The 15470-nt window shown below is 40.7% G+C and overlaps 1 protein-coding gene across 2 annotated transcripts in view; it reads right to left on the reverse strand.

Moving 5' to 3' along the window:
- Nucleotides 1-10640: 10640 nt before the first annotated feature.
- CCDC125 (coiled-coil domain containing 125) overlaps nt 10641-15470 on the reverse strand; it is a 34661-nt gene continuing 29831 nt past the window's right edge. For both annotated transcript variants that reach the window (XM_067568906.1, XM_067568907.1), the window contains exons 11-12: nt 14259-14392; nt 10641-14102 (exon numbers count right to left, since the gene is read on the reverse strand). In XM_067568906.1, the coding sequence (XP_067425007.1) occupies nt 13716-14102; nt 14259-14392 (521 nt within the window). In that variant the 3' untranslated portion in view covers nt 10641-13715. The remainder of the gene's footprint in view (nt 14103-14258; nt 14393-15470) is intronic.

Raw genomic sequence — 15470 nt, forward strand, 5'->3', positions numbered from 1 at the left:
GCTTTCTCTCTGAAGGCTGTGACCAGTGTATTACCCACAGTTATAAGTTACCACACAGTTCCTTCTAAGTAAGCATGTTTATTCTTATGGTAAAAGCATTACAGAGAAAACATATTAAAACAATAACAATTCTTACATACATGCTAAAAAGCTTGTCAATGGTCACCCTCAGCTCCAACCTAGGGTTCTGATAGGTTTTAGTCCTTCAAAACATACAACTGGGTTTTCTCTGTGTTACAAATACATCTCTGTCTTAAATCCAGTGCAGAACAAAGGTTAGGCAGATCACTTGTTTCTTTAAATAGCTGGTGCCTTTGATCTTGGCCTTCCGTAACAGGTAATCAGCAGACAAAGACCTTCTCCTCAGGGCGTAGCCTCTAAGGCTGGATTTTCCATAACTGGATCGGTATCTTCTCCCTAGCAATTCCTCAGGAGATCCACTTCACACTTATTGTCCCAAAAGTCCATACTTGTCTAGCACATTTTCAGTATAGTTTTTGGAACTCCCCGGTCTCATATCTGTCACATCTCTCCACTAGAGAGGTCACATACAATCCTGACTTGCAATAATACATAAAAGATTAGTACAATGAGATCTTCCAAAACATTGCAGGAAATTGCCATATCCGTTACAGTAAGCACCATAGAAAAGCCCATGAGGAAATCAATAATTCTGTCTTCAGAACAGTGTTTGAATAATATTCAGCAAAAAAGCCATGAGGTCACCCATTGAATAACAAGGAGAAAACAAAATATTGAATAGCTGAACATTGAGTATACATCCATTCTGTGTGCTGAATACGGCCAGGGTCCTGTAGAAAAAAAAATGTGACCACAGAATTAAATTATCATCATGTATACACACAAGCAGGATGAATTAAGGTTGCACAGATAACCTTACATCACCAGCTTCCTTATACCACCATGTCTTAACTTTATTTTGAAGCAAACATCTTACAAAATAAGAATATTTTTCTCAGGAGAAAGGCTATTAAATGGACAGTTGGTAATGGTGTCAATTATGATGCTTTTAAAAAGTAGTAATTTGGCCAATAGTAATTACTGAGACCAGAGTCACTACTGACACACACAAACCTGCAGTCCAGTCAGTTACCTTAACACCTTTCATTCATAATGGCCCTGTTCTGCATTTGGGATTGTATCCTTGAGTTGTAAGGCTCTGCATCTGAATGCCACCATCTCCTCTCCCCCACCAAGAATTATCATTTATATTTTAGCTATTGTAACCAAATCTTAGCAAAATAATATTCTACAACCATAAGACTGAATTTTGTCAAAGCATCTGAACATATTTTCTTATTTTTAAAGCCCTTTAGCAGAAGGCACCACGCTGTATGCCATCTGCTTGCAGCCTACACTCTTGTGGAGCTAAGATCTGTACATTTAGTATTTGTTGTGAGATCTACTTTGCAATGCTTCAAGGCCAGAAATACTTTTGTACTACTTATAAACAATGTCATTTTGATTTATATAGTACTTTCAATCTGCATGGAACTTTACAAGCAGATTTAAAAAAACTACAAAGGGCAGGAATTTTACAAGATAAACTAGATAAAGCATAACATAAAAATGACAAGATCTAGCTAGACTAGCATGAAAGACCTCAGTAAGCAGAAAGAACTATTATTGAGGAAGGGTAGTTATTTTTGTAAAGAAAGGGTCATTTTAGTTTGACATGTTTATTGGTTATTTAGGTTTTAATTGTGCGTGATTCAAATTCTTTATTTCTTTCAGATTAGACATTTATACATCCATCAAAAAGCAGATCAATATGATTTGTATAACAACAGCACCTAAAGGCGCATGATTGAAGATCCTGTAATGAGTGATCTGTCCCTTTTAAGAACAGCTGAGACTATGGATTAACGAACCTGTTCCTGATTCCTTGGCATGGATCTTTTAAGGTTCTAAGAATTTTTGGCAGGGCTCCCCTCTCTCATGATCAACAAGGAGCCATAGGAAGGATGGAAACATATATACTGCCTCTTCTCACATAACAGGAGAGACATTAATAGTGGAAAGATGCCTGCCCACCTGCCTCTGTGTGCTAAGCTTTTCCAATGCAGGGAACTGAAAAAAGAGCTACCTGAGTGAAACTGTTTTAAGGCTAGACCTGGCCTGAAATAGCATAGCCCCAGAAGGAGGCTGTGGGTCCCCTGATTCTAGGAGGACACTGTGATGCTTCCTGAGGACTGTGGGGCATCTCACTACATCCACCCTTAGCATGATGAAGCCCTGGCTGTTCCTGCTAAGGGTCAGCTCCCTGACTTCACCAGCCACTGGGAGCACAAGCAGTGTCCCCTCTGCCCATGTGGGCTCCAGTCCACAGTCCTTCTGCAGGCTAGCACTGGGCCCACTTAAACTCCAGAGCACTCTGAGTGTCTCCCTGGAGTGCTCAGTCTCTGTTCCACAGGCCACTCAGGGAAATCCAGATCCTTTCTTCCCAAAGGAACTATACACCACAGCTTACCAGTTAGACCTAGAACATAACTCCACATAGCACACAGCACTTATATTTGTTTATAGAGAAAGTAAGTATACTTTTATTTAATGAAGACCAAAGATTTAAATTATATCAAATAGAAATATGGAAACAAAGGGTTACAAATAAAATAAAATAAAATCATAACACACATACATACTAGAGCCTAAACTTAACTAATAGGACATTATGATGTCATAAAAGCAAAAGTTCACACCAAATCCTTCTAATGTACTACAGTCAGGTGTGGCTGTGGTCTTTCATTCATGAAGCAAGCCCCTCAATCAGCTTATTTCCTAAGTGAAAGCTACCAGGGTGTCCCTTTGCTGCCCCAGATATATCAAAACAGTCCTTTGATCTTTATTCATAAATTGGACACCCTTCTGCTGTGTGTTCCTTCCTGTAGGTTCTGTGCTGTTTTGATAATTTCTTAATCTTGATTAACTGGTGTGTTAGTATGAAGATACGTATCCATTGCAAAGTATACAATACTCAATTTGCATATAAACAGGCAGATAGTAAGTGTCTCCTGCCTGTATGAAAGGAACCTCCTGGTGACCTGCTTTAACTCACAGGCCTTAAGAACATAATTTCCAGCATAACTCTTTAAATATTACCCTTACACATATTTTTGTTATGGTTATGATAACCAGTGGGTTACTGGTTCTCAGCAGAGACCTCACATGCCACCCTTCCCAAATTGTTATGCATATGACTGGCCCAGCTATGCACCACCTATGCCCTTTGCCACTTGGCATCAAGAGGTTCCTGGATCATACACACAGGCCTTGGAAAGAGGGATACAGAATTCTTGAATACAAAGATAGAAAATCTACCTGAATGATAGTAGCACAGCAGTGCCACTATAGTTAAGATTGTGTCATGACTTGCATTTAAAAATTGACCATTTTAAGTTCTCCAAAACTGACATACTCAGTTGCTTTTCTTTGAAATGTGGTATGCCTCAGGGAGGGTTCAGGATAGTTTAGTGACAGAAATGTAGGGTAATTTGAGCTACGGGTTATGGAGATATAATGCCTGAGAAAAATAGCCATTTTTCAAAAATTTTCTAGGGTGTTTTTTTTTTTTTTTTTTACACAGAGCTAGAAACTATTGATGTGATATGGGTCAAAATGGTCACAATCTGTTGAGTTTTACCCAAGGTAGTGCATGGAACCCATTAAATCTTTGGGGCACCCAAATTGAGTACAATATTTAAGAAAATATACATTTTTACAGTGTGTATGGGTCAATACTGAAAAACAGCTAGAGGGTTTCCTCCCATTTTAAAACTTGATTCTTGTAAGTGCTTTAAAATCCAAATGGTTACTTTCAAGTCCAAATTGTTACTTCGATTACTTTAAAATTTGATGAGACTTATGAAGGCATGGGGTAATGTTAGTGATCCAAATTTGGGGTAATTTGACTAAGAGGTTCCTGAGTTACAGGCCCCTCCCCCCCCACACCAATTTCTTTGCTGTCTTATACTGTTAAACTCTGGCCTGGTTTGCACCTGAAACTTAGGTTGACCTAGCTACGTTGCTCAGGGCTGTGAAAAAATCATGGCCTCTGAAGTAGTTAGCTTTACCTAACCCCCACTGTAGACGCAGCTACATCAACAGAAGAATTCTTCTACTGCCTCTCAGGGGCTGGATTTACTACAGAAACAGAAAAATCCCTTCTGTTGCTGTAATGTCTGCACTACAGTACGATGCTGCTGCAGTGACTGTAACGTAGACATACCCTGTGAGGTACTTATGACTTGATGATTCACAGATCTCACTGAGATTGATGGCTGTGAACTCACCCTTCAATAAACATAATGAAGGAAAAGTTCATTACAAGCCCCCACCTATGATAAAAGGTGTTTTGGACTGAGTGGCAGGAGGTTGCTACAATTTGTGTCCCCTGGGTGGCAATTTTATTTTTTGGGGAATGTAATCAAAGTATTTTGGGGAAAAACACATGTGAATGCTTCTTGGGAATGGGAGGGGCATTAGGGGACATAGGGGTATGGAAATAGGGGGAGAAAGCTTTGGACTGAAGTGAAGAGAGGTTATGAAGATGGGGCGGGGGAAGAGATTGGTGGCTCAGCTGAGGAAGGCAAGTGGATTGGGGGAGACACTGAAAAGTGAGACATGGAGATGAAAGGCAGGGGGACTGTGAGAGAATAGTGGCAGAGGCACCTATCAGACCCACATTGTCCCCTCATCTGTGTGTACCTAGATCTTGGTGGATCTGAGATCTTCTCCGTCCCCCCATATAAAATGGGATGTGGGGAGGCCTTGTACTTCTTGGGGTGTCTAGGCCCCCCTTGCAGCCACTCAGGTGTGTGCCAGGAGCTGGGGGGTGTGTTTCCTGCCCATCTACAGGGGTTGGACCACCCTCATGTGAGCTGGGTTCAGGAGGGGACTTGCCTGTTTGGAGAGTCTGAGGCCTCTCCCTGATCCCAATGGGAACAAGGATCTGGGCTTGCCCCTTTGCAAGGAGCCATTGGTGATGGTTCATATTGGCATGAATGTCACTGCATCTCAGGACAGCTCACAGATCACAGGCGGCGGGTATAAGAGGCTTGGCAAGGCTCAGCCTCCCCAACAGCCACCGCCATCAGAGGCTCCCATTGGCCTCTGCCCACATGGCCCCACCCACACTGCTCCTCTTCCCGCCCCCATTCTGCCTCTTCCCCTGAGCTCCCTCTCCCACACTTGCTTGAGCGAGCAGCGTGGGCAGGTGGCCCAAAAGAAGCAACTGGCAGGCAGCGGGGAAGAGGTGGAGCAGGGGGCGGAAAGAAGTGGAGTGAGAGTGTGTGTGTGTCGGGGGGAGGAGGGGCAGAGAGCAGCAAGGGTGGGGGGGCAAGTGGGGCTGGAGCCTTAGGTGGAGCATGGGTGGGGCCTTGGGGTGGAGCCAGCTTTCCCAAACGCAAGAGGTATGCACTGCTTATGTCATAGATATTAGGAAACTTGGAAGTGTGCTGAAGTAGAAGAATGTCAAAGTGATCTTCTCTGGGATTGTTCCTGTCCCACAAGTGAAAGAAGACAGAAGATCCTGGAAGTGAACCACAGTCTAGATAAGTGGTATCGGGTGGAAGGTTTTGGTTTTATGGAACATTGGTCCAACTTCTATGGAGTGAAGGGGCTGTACAGATTGGATGGCCTCCACACCAGTAGAAAGGGAACCAATCGCCTGAGGGACAGACTGGCTAGAGAAATCAGAAGGGCATTAAACTAATATCAAAAGGGGAAGAGGGAAGATATGAGCATTTAGTTTACTCAAAAATCAAGATATTGAAAACAAAATTAATCAAAGAATCAAAGGACATGAAGAGAAGAAATTCTTTGTCTATACACCAAATGCTAGGAGCCTGGGTAACAAACAAGACGAATTGGAATTGCTCATTTATGAGTATAAATTTGATCTAGTTTGCCTTACTGAAATCTGGTGGAGGATGATCGCACAATTGGAATGTTAAAATCAATCTATACAGCAGCGGCTCTCAACCTTTTTTTCCCCCGAGTACCAGTCGGATCAAGTCAAGTACCACTAGTCCTGACCCGAGTGGTACTCGACTAAAAAAAGGGGGGAGCAGTACTCTCTGCCGAATCCTGGCCGCCGTTACCCAGATTTCAGCGGCAGGGTATCCACCATAGGGACATGCGGAGCTGGCCGGGTTGCGTGCACGAGGCGAAACCCACCGCCGAAACCCTGCAGCTGTTTACCACTTTTAGACGGCAGGGTTTACGGCGGTAAGGAATTTCAGCGGAAGCAGGGGGGAAGCCGCCGGTATGATACGCGTCTTCGGCAGGGGGGAGGGGTTCGGCGGCGGCGGGGGGAATTCGGTGGCGGCAGCAGTGTACGCCTCGCGTACCACCAAGCCGTCCTCCGCGTACCACCGGTGGTATGCGTACCACCGGTTGAGAACCCCTGCTATACAGGAAGGATCAACTGGGCAAAAGGGGAGGAGGAGTGGAACTCTATGTCAAAAATGACATTATCTGTTTCTGAGTTACTGTCAACTCAGAAGAAAATGATCCTGAATGCTTATGGAACAATGTCCGAACAGATAAAGCACAAGATGGAATACTAGTTGGTGTCTGCTACAGCCCACCAAATCATACTAGGGAACAAGGTAACTGGTTCTTTACACACCTATGTGTAATGTCTAGGGAAAAAAGGTGTGGTCCTGGGGGACGTTAATTTGAGCACTATATGCTGGAAGTCTCATGTTACTCAGTACTAAACATCCTTGGAATTTCTAAACGTTACAGATGACAATTTCCTAATTCAAAACGTATTGCCTCTAACATGGGAGAATTCTATATTAGACTTTGTCTTAACAGTTAAAGAGGAACGGATAACTGAACTAAAAATTAATGGTAGCTTACATATGTGACCCTAAAAGCATCCCAATGCCAGATGGCAAGGGGCCCCTTGGTACGTAACAGTAAAACTCAGCTGCTCTGACCAGCTCAATGTATCTCACACTACTGTCATGATATTTATTTAAAAGGTATCTTGTAATATATCATCTGAAAACTACCACCACGTTGGTCATTAACAATGCTCTGAAATATATGTAGTAATGCTGTATGTGAAATTATGGATACTCTGATACCATATTTTGGACTCTGCAGATAGACCAAGAAGGCAAAATAGGTGTTTTTGAACAAAGGAGAATGACCAACACTTTTTGGCACAATTGCAAATCAAATCAGATGTGGCTAAGAACAATGGGTTATTAGTTTGCATGTGGATTCCAGAAAGATTATTTGCATTGTAAAATCACAGGAGACTGCAAACAGTAACATTGCATCAGTTCCCTAGTGGACACAGAAACTTGAGGCCCCTGGAGGGCTTCCTGACTTTGAAAACAAAGATAAACTTTGAGGATATAAAGAACTGCTGAAAGAGTGTGGGAATCTATCACAGAAGGGATGGAGAGCCACACCCTTTGAGGTCATGAAAAGTGGAGTCTCTTAGCCCAGAAGGCAAGAGTAGCTGGAAACAGCGTAGACCAGTGGTTCCCAACCTTTTTGGCTCAAGGGCCACCACTCTATCAACTCATAAACAATGTATCGATGTATAACGCCATTAAGCACTACAAATCACTACATATTTACAGTAAACATTTTGATGTTACTGTGCTCATTTTTACATTCACTATTTTACACCTACAAATTACTCACAGTGTGTCACGCACTCACAAAGCACTAGTGTAGATGCGTGACTGTCACTACACACTGAAGCACATGGCCTGGCCGCTAAGTCATGGTGTGTGGCCTGCTAAGTGCACGCCAAACTGGAAGGCACTGACTTTCAGAGTCCTGCCCCTCCTCAAGCATGGTGGGTCCTGGCTGCTCCTCCAGAAGCTCTCCCCTCCCCCACTATAACCAGACAGAAGGAGTTCAGTGAGGAGGCTGCTGATCTTCCATTCCCCTGGCTGCAGCAGGGAAACAGCATGCACCCTGTACCCCTGTGAGCTCCACTTGGGTCCCTAGGCAGTGGCTCCCTTCTGCAGCCAAGGGGACAAGAGATCTGTGCTTCTCTCCCTCTGGCTCCAGCAGGCACCCAGCGCCTAGGGACCCAGGCGGAGTACTTTGCCATGGCCCCTGCTACAGCCAGGGAGTGGGGAGCACTGATCTCCCATCCGCTTGGGTGCAGCGAGGAGCCTGCACCTGTCTTGTAGCCCCACAGCAATGTGCTCCGCCTGGGTCCTTACACAGCTGGCCACTTTTTGGCCCCCGGGCCATGGATTGGGAACCACTGGCGTGGACAAAGATTATATCTTGCTGAAATTAAGTTTTAATCACTCAACAGCATGTTTGGTTTTGTTTTACTTGTAACAATACCTGTCTCTTCTATTTGTACTTATTATCAGTCAAATAGCTATTCTTTGTTCATCAATTTATTTTTGTTTTATTACAAAAATATCTCAGTGCTGTTTTAAACTGAAAGGTAAAATCTTCAGCCAAGATACCAAACTGGTGCGTGCTGTCTGTGTGGGGGCAGTGAACTTAATTTCTGTGAGGGTCCAATGAGAGAGATTGGACACTGCAGGGGAGATGGTTTGGGAAGACTTGGGATTGGAAGGGCTGTTAGTGTCACCCTGTAAGGAGTAATGAGGCTGGTGGAAGCCAGGATGAAGTCTGCAGTGAGCAGACTGCTGGGATCAGGGCTCTGACTCAAAGCAGCATAACACAGACACATCCAGGGCAACAAGGCAGGCAGTGACACAACCCCTGACTGGTCTGGGTGAACCCCCAGCATCACAAGGTACAAGTGATCACATTTGTAATAAATTTTGATATATATAGATAGATATACTTGGTGATGTAACAGAGCCAGTTTCTCAAAGCTGAAAACAATATATGAAATGTGAATGATAATTGCAAATCATTAAAAAACACCTTCCAAGATGCTCAAAATAACCACAATCTCCCACTCAAGAAGCCCATGCTGGTTAAAAACCTGACCTGGTGTTACAGGGAAAGTGAAGGAAGCTATAAAAAAAACCCAAACACAAAAAATGAAAGAAAGGGGAAGTTGATAGTAATGAATATAAATCAGAAGTTAGGAGTTGTAGAAAATTGATAAGGGAAGCAAAGGGACACAATAAGCCCCCCCAAAGAGGGAATATTGGTCTAAGAACTCTGGTCTGATAGGAAATCATTGCTAGACCCAAGAGGAAGAGGGCAGATGGCCTGCAAGGAGAGGCTCTGCCACAAGCATGCGTGTGTGCAGGGACAGAGGCTATCATTGGCTATTGCAACAGAAGTTGTATAAACACTTAAATAAGACTCATGACTGGAGCTGGGCAAATAACTGATTTTTCACTGTCAGATCCAAATTAAACAGAATTTTGTTTTGGTTTGGATGGAACTGAAACAGCAGTATTTTGTGAATCAGAAATAGGAAAAAATGTCATTTAGCCAGCAGTTAGGGCACTCAACTAGATGGGAGAAGACCTGGATTCAAGTCCCTATTCTATAGTACAGAGTCAAACCTGCATCTCCTACATTCTAGGTTGAGTACCCTAACCCCAAGGCTACAGGGTATACTTGAATAGTTGTTAGTCCAGAGAGGAAGTGACACTAAGTCCAGTGTTTAGGGCATTCACCTGGGAACGATGGGACACCCAGATTCCAGTCCCTTCTCCACTGAATATTTATGTATGTGTACAAAGTGGGACAGGTTGATGAGAAGTTGAGAAAGACCCCTCACCAGGCTAGCTCCCAGCTTGGTGCTTCAGGTACTCACCAAAGAAAGGAAAACCGGGTTCAAGTCCCTGCGTTACTCAAATCTCAGATGAATGCCTGAGTCTAACATTATAAGAAGGATCAGTATCCACCACAACCAAGTCTCCTTGTGAACCCAGACTGAAAAAAATCAAAACAAGATGTTTCACCAGTGTCAAAACTGTTCATTTTGAGATCTCTAACTTGGACTGAAACAATTTACTGAAATTGACACAAATTTGCAAAATGTTTTGGTTGACACAAATTTGCCTTGTTTTAAAAAAGCTTGACAAAAAATGTCACCCAGCTTTAGTACCTACCCGGGAGTTTACAGTCTTAGATAATGAAAAGATGCAAAAATGGAAGAAACAGACAAAAAGGAGGGTGCAAAAAGCACAGAAGGATGAAGTAACAGTAAAATGAAAATATCATGCACAACGAACACCAGTTCCCAAGACCCACTGAGATTGCTGTCCCAACCTCTCCAGGCAGAAATACAAAATGCCATTAAAAACCTTTTTGAGGTGCTTTCCTCCCACTTCAGAGGTAGAGCTGGAGGCCAAAAGTAAACTTGAGCTACTGGTGTTTAAGGCTGGCATTTTTCTTTCTATTGTCCTGTCATACAGTCCAACAGATGGGTCTCAAAGGGAGAGATTTGCTCTGTTGGCCCTTCATTCCATCAAAGGCAAGCCTTATGACACCACAACGTGCAATAGCTTCTGCCTCCCCTCTCCCCCCATGTAAGATGATCACATTCAGAGATTGAGAAATGGATGTTTTGTCTATTCTACAGTATTGCCTTCCCCCCCGATAAATGGCAGAACTCCATGTATTCTGATTCTATGGTCACACAAGTTGCTGCTGACTCCATTCCTTGCTTTAGTAATCCAGCACCGAGACATCACTTCAAATAAGTACTTAGGCTTTATTATGAGGATAACTTCCCAAATGTGAATTAAGTGTAAACCAATGCAGTACTGTGTTAACAGTCAGCTTGAAACAAATGTCTCCCACTCTTTTGAAGGGACTGTAAATTACATTTTCATTTGTTGGTGGATACACTTGAGTAGCTTTGTTAGCAGTTCCAGTCACCTCTGCCTCTGACCACTATTTCCTTGGGAGGCAAACACGTTCTCCTATTCAGAATGTTGTAATAGGTATCACCGGTGCACTAACGGATGATATTATGGAGCATGTGTGGTTTTTTTTTTAAAAACACATGCATGTGGAAGCAACCTTTGTAGGAATATTTTTATAAACCTGGAAAATATATAATGAATATATGTTAAACTTAGTCACTATAGAATGAGTAATTAGGGGGGAAATGTAAACATTCTGATTTGATAAACTTGCTACACAAGAAAAAAAAGGTTTTATGATCTGTTGTTTAGAGATGCTCAGCAACCCAATCTTGTCAATAAAAGCACCTTTGTAAAGTTAGGCCACTACCGGATGAGGACTCCACCTAATATACACATGTATGTATTGCCTGAATCATAACAACGACTGATATAATACAGAATTTCATACTCAAATTAAAAATATATTCATTTTTGTAAACATTACAATAATTTTACAGTACATGAAATGTTTGTGCCAGCATGTAAAACAATTTTAGAGAGAAAAAAAGATGGATAAAGAACTACAGCATTATTTAATGCTATTGCATTCCACATTTGGGACTAATGAAAGTTTTTTATTTCACATGCAGTTGATGTGCAGCATAAAGTCACCACTGATCTGTCCAGAAAGTACCATTTTTGTGTTGACTCAGCAACTAAACTTTTCTATAGCTTTCCTGATTTAGGAAATATAGTTAAGACAGTACTCCTGTAGAATTGAAGATGTAAAGATAAATACAGCGGGGAATTAACTGACAAGGAACACAGTACATTCAAAAAGCAAGTTTTTTTTTCCTTATATTCACAGATCCCATTGACAACTATGTAATTCTCAAGTTAATAAAAAAATTCCAATAAATCCAGTAACAATTATAATAAAAATACAGCAAAGTCTTTGCTTAGTATAGTCATAGATATAAAGACCTATATTCCTAAATAAAAGAATTAGGGATGTTGTAACTACAAGTAGTCCAACAGTAGTAAAACATTTAACAAATATTTTCGCTAACATTTTATTTATATAAAATATCAATATATTTGTGGGTTTCAAAAAATATTATTCCCTTTGGTTAAATTAAATAATTTATTGTTTGTATTGTGCTAGCACCTTGAAGCCCTAGTCAGGGATCAAGGCCATACTTGCACTAGTTGAAATCCCCACCAAATTCCAAGGAAAACAGCATTGGACCCAGCATCTTTTAACTTATAAGGAAATGAAGTGCTCATAAAACAGTGACTAACAACCATGGCATCAGCCAGGAATAGTGTGGGCAGGTGATTTGAAAGATTTCACAGCTCTGCTAATGTATCTTAGGGACCATAAGCACTATGAAACTGGCTGTGTTAAAACATGTTTGGGGATCACCATGATACAATTCTGCTTTGCTCCTGGCCTTTGTGGACAGGACCAATGTTATCATCAGGCTAAAACACAAAACAACTAACCTGTTTTGAACTTAGTCTTTATCAAGTTGGTCCCCAGCTGTATTAATCCATCATGCTTTAAAATAGTCACTTTCATAATGTAGATAGGTCACAGGCCCAAATCCTGTTCTCAATTAATTAACAGCAAAATTTACATACCCTTCAATGAGACAAGACTGGTCCTTTCTGTAGTCCCTCAGTATACTAGTCATGGGCTTCCCTTGAGCAGAAACTACTGATCATTCCAAATTTCCTGAATTGCCAACAGAGCTGAAATCCTAAAAAGTACATCTTTTTTTTTTTTACTAGTTCCCTGTTTGCACATGAGCATCCTTAATTACATCAGAATTGGTCTGATGGTTAAATACTATTTAATGAACTTTTACATCAGCAAACTTTGCTGTTTTCTCAAACATTTACACTGGTCAAATAATATTAATTGAATAGATTTTACTCTAAGAATAGCAACAGTATCTGTCAAAAATATTCAACATTTTTTCTGATATTCAGCCTGTTCAAGCTACAAATAGAGTTTATTACATAACTACTTGCTGCAAAAGCAGCTAAATACAAATAATGTTTGAAGAAATGACAAGTATTTGCAAATATTAAAGAAAGCCATGGAGTGATAGATTTTTTTAAAAATGAACAAGACAAAACCAACTTGGAACTGGAAGGCTGTTTCCCAGAAAGTCTCATTTTAGGTTAACTTTTGGACTGTGTCCAAACAGCTGATAAAAATTCTGTTTAACTATAGTCTCAGGAACTTAATACCTTATCATAAAGTACATAAAAACACTGGCATAATTATAACTTACATAATAATAAAACAAAACAAACACTGAAACCATGATGCTATTTGTTGGGACTTCAGTCTGGTAAGGTCTTTGCTGCTGTGTGTTACAAACAGGATTTTGAAGTGCATCCAGCATTGCTAATGTTAATTAATGTACTACAGATACAGTACAGCATGACTCTTGTTTTTCCACGCATTTCTTATATCTTCTTTTTAAGCACATGGCAGAGTTGGAAGATAATCAAGTGGCTTTTTAACTTATTCTGATAACCAAAATAAAGAACAGAAAAGAACAGGTAAAAGTCAAAACCATTCCCACAGCAAAAACAAGCCATCTTGATTAAATCATAGACCAACCTTTCCAAAACCTTTTGGCCCTGACTTTTTCATAGTAGCAGGAGCACACAGAAACTGCAGGCAGTTTACAAAGCCTAAAAAGGCTTATACAGTATGCTAAAAACATGATTAAAAAAAAAAAAAGTATCTTAATGCTTTTAACCTGAGTGTTGAAATACTTCTTTAGAGAAGTAGTTCATAAAACAGATTTCCCTGGAATTTTATTACAGAATTAGAGTTTAAATTTAAATTTAGGGCTGCCTAGGATGTGCCCTGCAAGGCTTCCTTGTGCCTTGGCACTATCACAAGTTATTTTTTTCTTCTGAGTGCTCTTGATATGCACAATTCATATCTGAAGTTTCAGCTATTCCTTGCACATCATTTTCTTTACAATTCCTGGATGGCCAGGAATGTGATTTTTTAAGTGCTCTTGCAGAATTTTGATATATATTTGTGTTGAGAATTGAGTAAGTGTTGTCCTGAGAGCCAGGATTTTGGCAACAAGAATACGCAGGATCAGTTGACTCTTGGGATTCTGAAGCTGTATACTGATGATTCTTCAGAGTAATGCTCTCTCCTGAAAGATTGTTTTCTTTACTCTGTTTTGATGCATCTTTTTCCTCCATTGCACGAGCCAGCATATAACTAACCTTTCTTTGATGAGCTAAAGCCTCCTCTTTATCATTCAGCTGTATGCATATTAAAAAAAAAAAAAAAAAAAGAAAACTAGTTTATAAACAATTCCTTAGAACATCATCATACAAAAGTCAACAATATTTGTTTGTTCAAGGAAACAAAGCCAACTTTGATCAATATGTCCTTTCAAGATTTTTTAAGATACTAACCAAATCTATTAGCATCCTAAGGATTTCATGAGGATTATCAAATTCTTCCATTTTCCTACAATCAGCATCAGAAATGAGCATGCCTGTCAACTTTTGTCCCAGACTTTTCTTGTTCCCTTGCAATGTAACAAGTCCTGAGAAAAAGAATACACTTCATTTGACATGAAAACTAGTATTCTTAAAGCAAAGAAAAGATTGACTTTGGGATAAAATATATATTTACAAAGTAAGGTATGGAAGGAACTACTAACTTATGAAGTGGTAATCCAAATTTACAGATGACTTTAATTGGACATAATATGGCATATGGTTTTCCATGCAATGTTACCCTTGCCCACACCAATGATAATAAACTCTTGTTATTGCAAACATGGGTCAACAAAATGGAAACTTCTGAAACTGCATGAGAAATACACTTTTGTTCTTGCACAAAGACTGTGAAGTCCTTTGAGATCTACTGATGAAAAACACCATGTAAGAGCTAAGTATTATTATAACAATCCCTTCTTGTTTTGTTTTATAAAAGAGTCACTAAATGTTTGGTTCAAAAAGATTTTGTGAAAGAAATGTAAAAGGTTTGTAAGGATTAAACTGCCTAACTGATTTAGAGGACACAGGGTGAGTAGATACAGAAAATTCCTCGAGTAGGGAATGAAATGCTGATATTTCAGCCAGATAAACCTTGAGAGATAATTGATAACCCTGATCTCTTCAAGTTCAGCCAGTAATCCAAGATGGCTGAGAGCAAAGAAGACTTAGGCACAGGGTGGTGACAGTGACACTAGTTGCTTAACCTTTTCCATTTCAGAAGGTAAGTAATTCGAGTTGACTTCTTTCTATTGTTTAGTAATACCTGTTGTACTTCTGACGAGCAGGTGGATTCTAATCCCGTGAACCATCTAGGAGCCAGCCTTGGAGATGGAGGATCTCTAGGTTACGGCGAAGCACACAACCTGCATCCTTAGAGAAGAGATGAGGGATGGTCAGAAGCTTGAATGCTGGTTGGACACACAGGTGAAGCAGGACACTGATTTTGCCTCAACCAGGTTGGTACTATAAAGATAATTCTGGCTTTGTCCTGTTTGATCTTGTTCATCACTCTTAAAATTAGTGGTGTTGGAGGGAATGCATAAAACAAGCCCTTTGTCGAGGGAAGGAGAAAGGCATCTCCCAAAGAGTGGTGACCTATGCCTCCTCTTGAGCAGAATAAGG

The sequence above is a fragment of the Emydura macquarii genome, unplaced genomic scaffold (genome assembly GCF_026122565.2).
Source record: "Emydura macquarii macquarii isolate MOO-44397 ecotype Brisbane River unplaced genomic scaffold, CSIRO-AGI_Emac_v2 contig_2897, whole genome shotgun sequence".
NCBI lineage: Eukaryota > Metazoa > Chordata > Testudines > Chelidae > Emydura > Emydura macquarii.